Source organism: Pyrus communis, chromosome 4 (assembly GCF_963583255.1).
Source record: "Pyrus communis chromosome 4, drPyrComm1.1, whole genome shotgun sequence".
Classification (NCBI taxonomy): Eukaryota; Viridiplantae; Streptophyta; class Magnoliopsida; order Rosales; family Rosaceae; genus Pyrus; species Pyrus communis.
Genome location: NC_084806.1, coordinates 26,630,496 through 26,636,736, shown reverse-complemented (window position 1 = coordinate 26,636,736; position 6,241 = coordinate 26,630,496). Strand labels below are relative to the sequence as shown.

General features: G+C 42.6%; 1 protein-coding gene across 1 annotated transcript; it reads right to left on the bottom strand.

The window, feature by feature from the left end:
- Positions 1-316: 316 nt before the first annotated feature.
- On the bottom strand, positions 317-5,993 carry LOC137732904 (glycine-rich cell wall structural protein 1.0-like). The gene is made up of 2 exons (XM_068472153.1): positions 5,645-5,993; positions 317-699 (listed from the first exon to the last, which is right to left on the bottom strand). The coding sequence occupies exons 1-2, from the start codon at positions 5,991-5,993 to the stop codon at positions 317-319; spliced, it is 732 nt and encodes a 243-aa protein (XP_068328254.1).
- Positions 5,994-6,241: the final 248 nt, after the last annotated feature.

Genomic DNA, 6,241 nt, shown 5'->3' with positions numbered 1-6,241 from the left:
GACGTGACTATTGCTCAAAACACTTTAATTAAATTTTAAAAAATCACAGATGTTTAATCTAAATGATATAATAAACTGTAGAGAATTCTAATTTTCCCTTTAATATATTTTGAAGAACAATCATCAAGAATCCATATTAATGATGAATAGAACCTTTGGTAGCATACAACTGGGATTCGTAATACACTCAAATTTGTAAATATCCTCTTACCGTTATGTTTTTCTTATTTTGTTTTCCCATTTACTACCATTAATACTCATAATTTAATAAGGTAATATGAGGCATATCTTTAGTGGCAAATAAGTGAAGGTAATTTCAAGGAACATAACCACCAGGACCACTACCTTCACCACCTCCTCCATATGCACCTCTGTGCACTCCACCATAGCCACTGCCACCACCCGAACCTCCACCACCACCACCTGCATAGCTACCACCACCAACTCCAGCCCCAGCTCCTCCACCACTCCCATATCCTCCTCCACTTGCTCCTCCAACAGCACAACCTCCTCCAGCACCACCACCATGCCCACCGCCACCTCCATATCCTCCACCATGTTCTCCACCAGCGCCATAAACCCCACCAGCACCACCACCTTCTCCTCCTCCATAGCCACTACCATGCTCTCCGGAATATCCGGACCCTCCACCACCACCGGTACCTCCTCCTTGTTGGAAATTCAAATCAAAACAGGTTGCTATTGTTGAAAATCAATGTCAAAGTTAGGCATTGAAAGTTAGGCAATGTTAGGTATGGTTGAATAAAAATTATTAGGTGCAATTAATGTGTTTTGTGTGGTAATAAATAATCTTAGTTTAATCATTTGGTTTGCTATAAATACCCAAGTTCTCAAGCATTGTAAATCATCCCATCCAAATCCCACTTCCAATTGTGAAGAAGCTTGTAAGCTTTCTTATTCCAACAATTTGTAAACCTTTTCATATATCAAAGTCCAAGTGTTTTGCCAAAGCTTGTTGCTTCCCTCCTTTCTCTATTTCTTTCTTTGTCCAATTTTATTTGAGAGTGCAAAGAGAAAGAGGTGTGATAGAGTTTGTAAACTTATCACCCACATATTTTGGTATTGAGTTAGTAAACTGTAAAATACCAACAATTGGTATCAGAGCCAGAATACCATTCTGGCAGGTGCAGCAGTTATGGCGTCCAACTTAGTGCAACTCCAAGTTCCCACATTGAAGAAAGAAAATTATGAAAGATGGTGCATCCAATTCAAAGCATTGTTTGGATCACAGGAGCTATGGGAAGTTGTCAGTAGTGGGTATGTTGTACCCACTGCCGAGCAAGAAGCCGTATATACTGCGGATCAAAGGAACACTCTCAAGGACTTACGAAAGAAGGACCAAAAGGCGCTGTATCTTCTATACCAGGGTTTGGAAGATTCAACGTTCGAGAAGGTTGCAGAAGCAACAACGAGCAAGCAAGTATGGGATACACTCAGTACAATCTACAAAGGAGTAGATCGAGTCAAGAAAGTGAGGTTACAATCACTTCGAGCAGATTTTGAAACTGCTCATATGAATGAAGGGGAGAGCACCTCCGACTATCACTCAAGGCTCATTGTGATAGTAAATCAGATGAGGAGAAATGGCGAGAGACTCGATGAAGTACGAGTTGTGGAGAAGATACTCCGGTCACTCACATCTAAGTTTGAGCATGTGGTGACTGCCATTGAGGAATCCAAGGATTTGGAGGTGATGAGCGCAGAAGAGCTACTAGGATCCCTCCTAGTTCACGAGCAACGCATTCAGAAGAATGCAAGCCCCACAACGCTAGAGCAAGCTTTGGAGTCAAAGTTGAATATTGACAAACCAAATAAAGGTCGTGGGCAGTGGAACTCACGTCGTGGGAGCTCATCCAACCGTAGCCGAGGACGAGCCCGAGGAAGAGGTCGAGGCTATGCACAAAATCAAGGTCAGTCTCAGGAGTGGAGATCTACTCGAGGAAAGGCGCATATCCAGTGTCACAACTGTAAGCAATATGGACATTATGCCAATGAATATTCACATAAAAATGGTGAGCATGTCAACATGGCAGAATCAAGTGGAAATACTGATGAAGAATTTACAGTCTTACTAGCACACCATGATTCCAGAAGCCAACAAGATGTTTGGTATTTGGACTCTGGTGCAAGCAATCACATGTGTGGAAAGAAGGAGTTTTTTGCCGAACTCAAAGAAGGGGCCTATGGATCTGTAAGTCTTGGTGACTCCTCAAAGTTGCCAGTTGAAGGCAAAGGGAAGATCAAGATCATCCAGAAGGATGGAAGAGAAGAATACATCTCCGATACCTACTACATACCAGGTATGAAGAGCAACATTCTGAGCATTGGTCAACTGCTCCAGAAAGGGTACATTATACATATGGAGAACATGCTTCTCACTCTCAGGAATGCAAGGAGAAAGCTTATTGCACGTGTTCGAATGTCAAAGAACCGGATGTTTCCGTTGAATTTGAACACAAAGATTGGAAGCTGCAACATCGGTGTAATGGAAGATGAGTCATGGAAATGGCATCTTCGATTTGGCCATCTTAATTTCAATGGCCTAAAGTTGCTGTCAAGTGGAGGAATGGTTCGTGGTCTACCCCAGATTGAAGCCACACGCCAAGTATGTGAAGGTTGTGTGCTTGGCAAGCAAGCACGACTATCGTTCCCTGTTGGTGATACATGGAGAGCAAAGGCACCACTGCAGTTGGTGCACACAGATATATGTGGTCCATTGGATCCCATGTCTTATGGAGGTAATAGGTATTTTATTACCTTCATTGATGATTTCAGTAGAAAGACTTGGGTCTATTTTCTCAAGGAGAAGTCAGCTGCCCTAAAAATTTTCAAAGAGTTCAAGGCACTCACAGAGGCAGAAAGTAACCACAAGCTTGTGGCTGTGAGATCAGATAGAGGTGGAGAGTACACCTCCAATGCTTTCCAAGCATACTGCAAGGAGCAAGGAATTAGGCATTAACTTACTGCTGCCTATACCCCACAGCAAAATGGGATAGCCGAAAGAAAGAATCGAACCATCCTTGACATGACAAGGTCCATGCTTAAGGAGAAGAATTTGCCAAAAGAGTTATGGGCAGAAGCTGTAGCTTGTTCGATTTATTTGTTGAATCGATGTCCAACAAAGAGTGTCAAGAGGATGACACCACAAGAGGCTTGGAGTGGATACAAGCCGAATGTTACACACCTAAGAATTTTTGGGTGTGTTGCATATGCTCAAGTTCCAGAAGCCAAGAGGAGGAAACTTGATGATAGAGGTGAGAAGTGTGTGTTTGTGGGCTATAGTGAAGAGTCCAAGGCATACAAGCTCTACAACCCACTAACTGGCAAACTAGTGGTTAGTAGAGATGTCATCTTCAGTGAGGAAGAGACATGGACGTGGAACAACAAAGAAGTCAGTAAAGAGAAGATCGTCTCCACTGATTTTGAAGAACCAGAAGTTGTACCACCGATTGAGCAACAGCCGGCTCAAACAATCACAACAACTCCAGTGCACAGAATTGCAAGGAGTGGTCCTACATCTAGTGAGGAAAGCAGCTCCTCAACTCCAGTGAGGTTAAGGAATCTCACAGAGATTTATGGACAAGAAGAAGAAGAAGAAACCAACCTTTTCTGCTTGTATGCAGACCACGAGCCTTTCTCATTCAATGAAGCTGTGGAAGAAGATTGTTGGAAGAAAGCCATGGAAGAAGAGATCCATGCCATCGAGAAGAATGACACTTGGGAGCTGACAAAGCTCCCACCAAATCAGAAGGCTATTGGTGTCAAGTGGGTTTACAAGATCAAACGCACTGCAGATGGGAGTGTGGATCGATACAAATCAAGGCTTGTAGCAAAGGGCTACAAACAGAAGTATGGAGTGGACTATGATGAAGTCTATGCTCCAGTTGCGAGACTTGACACGGTAAGATTGCTAATCTCTCTTGCCGCACATCATAAATGGAAAATTTATCAACTAGATGTCAAGTCAGCCTTCCTTAATGGAGTACTTGAGGAAGAAGTGTACGTGGAACAACCGGAAGGCTTCCAAGTACAAGGAGAAGAAGATAAGGTGTATCGTTTGAAGAAGGCTTTGTACGGCCTCAAGCAAGCACCACGAGCTTGGAACTCAAGGATCGACAACTACCTTCACCAAAATGGATTTCAGAAATGTCCATACGAGCATTCAGTTTACATGAAGAATGGTGAAAAAGGGGAGTTCTTAATTATTTGTCTCTATGTAGATGATTTATTGTTTACAGGAAACAATGAGGCAATGTTCCATGAGTTCAAGCAATCCATGTTCAGTGAATTCGAGATGACTGACAATGGATTAATGTCATACTTTCTTGGCATAGAAGTGAAGCAAGAAAGTGATGGTATCTACATCTCTCAACAAAGGTACATGAGAGACATATTGAAGAAGTTCAATATGGACAAGTGCAACACTGTCAATACCCCAGTCGCAACTGGATTGAAGCTGTCCAAAGGAGGAGAGGGTGAGTTTGTAAACTCAACAGTGTACAAAAGCCTCGTTGGAAGCCTAAGGTACCTTACAATCACAAGACCTGATATAGTTTATGGTGTTGGACTCGTGAGTCGATACATGGAAACACCAAGGGAGTCTCATTGGCTGGCCGCCAAGAGAATTTTGAGGTACATAAGAGGTACTCTAAACTATGGTCTATTTTATAATTTTGGTGAAGATGCAAAATTATTTGGTTATTCAGATAGTGATTGGGGAGGTGACCAAGATGAAAGGAAAAGCACAACTGGCTATATGTTTTTTCTAGGATCAACAGCTTTCTCATGGACTTCAAAGAAGCAATCAATTGTTGCTTTGTCATCATGTGAAGCCGAGTATGTTGCTGTAGCCTCAACCGTGTGTGAGGCAATTTGGTTAAGAAATTTGTTGAAGTCAGTGTGTCATCCACAAGTGGAATCGACTGTGATTCACGTAGATAACGTGTCTGCAATCAAACTTGCAAAGAATCCTGTTCAACATGGAAGGAGCAAGCACATTGATACCAGGTTCCATTTTCTAAGGGACCATGTGAAGCAAAAGACAATTGAACTTGTCTACTGTCACACCAAGGAACAAGTGGCAGACATCTTCACAAAGCCATTGCCAATTGAAACATTCCGGCTACTGCGTGAAATGCTAGGAATGAAGGCGTTTTGATTTGAGGAGGTGTGTTGGAAATTCAAATCAAAACAGGTTGCTATTGTTGAAAATCAATGTCAAAGTTAGGCATTGAAAGTTAGGCAATGTTAGGTATGGTTGAATAAAAATTATTAGGTGCAATTAATGTGTTTTGTGTGGTAATAAATAATCTTAGTTTAATCATTTGGTTTGCTATAAATACCCAAGTTCTCAAGCATTGTAAATCATCCCATCCAAATCCCACTTCCAATTGTGAAGAAGCTTGTAAGCTTTCTTATTCCAACAATTTGTAAACCTTTTCATATATCAAAGTCCAAGTGTTTTGCCAAAGCTTGTTGCTTCCCTCCTTTCTCTATTTCTTTCTTTGTCCAATTTTATTTGAGAGTGCAAAGAGAAAGAGGTGTGATAGAGTTTGTAAACTTATCACCCACATATTTTGGTATTGAGTTAGTAAACTGTAAAATACCAACACTCCTCCTCCACCGCCAGCAGCATGTTCTCCGCCAGCACCGTAGCCAGACCCACCTCCTTCACCACCCCCATTTCCATATCCTCCTGCACCCCCAGCATCATAAGCTCCTCCACCACCACCACTTCCTCCACCGCCACCGCCACCATGTCCACTAGCACCTCCATAGGCAAAACCCACACCTTCTCCACCACCACTACCACCTCCATGTCCAGCAGCTGCACCTCCTCCGCCACCATAACCTCCAGCACCAGCGTTGCCATGCCCTGATCCAGCACCACCCCCAATGCCATGGCCTACAGCAGGCACGTGGACAGGCTCCTTATAATTTAGGAGTGTTCTAGCCGCAGAACATATCTCCATACCCAATAATACAAAGAAAACAAAAGTATGAGCATTTTGAGTAGTCATTGGAATAATGCAGTTGAATGCACAACAATGGAGTACATTGCAAGAGAAGAGTGGGCAGGTATTTATAGGAATGGAGAGGGTCTTATAGCGCGTCTCTGCTGAGCATAAGGTGGTTGAAGCACATGCAGATCGAATATACACTCAATACACTAGTGTGATTTTGCTGTCTCCCATGTACATTGATATGGTCACTCAATCAA

What these genes read in the sequence shown, in the direction of transcription:
- LOC137732904 (XM_068472153.1), bottom strand. Translation starts at nt 5,993, where the DNA reads ATGGAGATATGTTCTGCGGCTAGAACACTCCTAAATTATAAGGAGCCT. An exon ending in CGGAGAACATGCTGCTGGCG is followed by an intron (nt 700 to 5,644) that starts GTGGAGGAGGAG and finishes TTTCAACAATAG; the next exon opens with CAACCTGTTTTGATTTGAAT.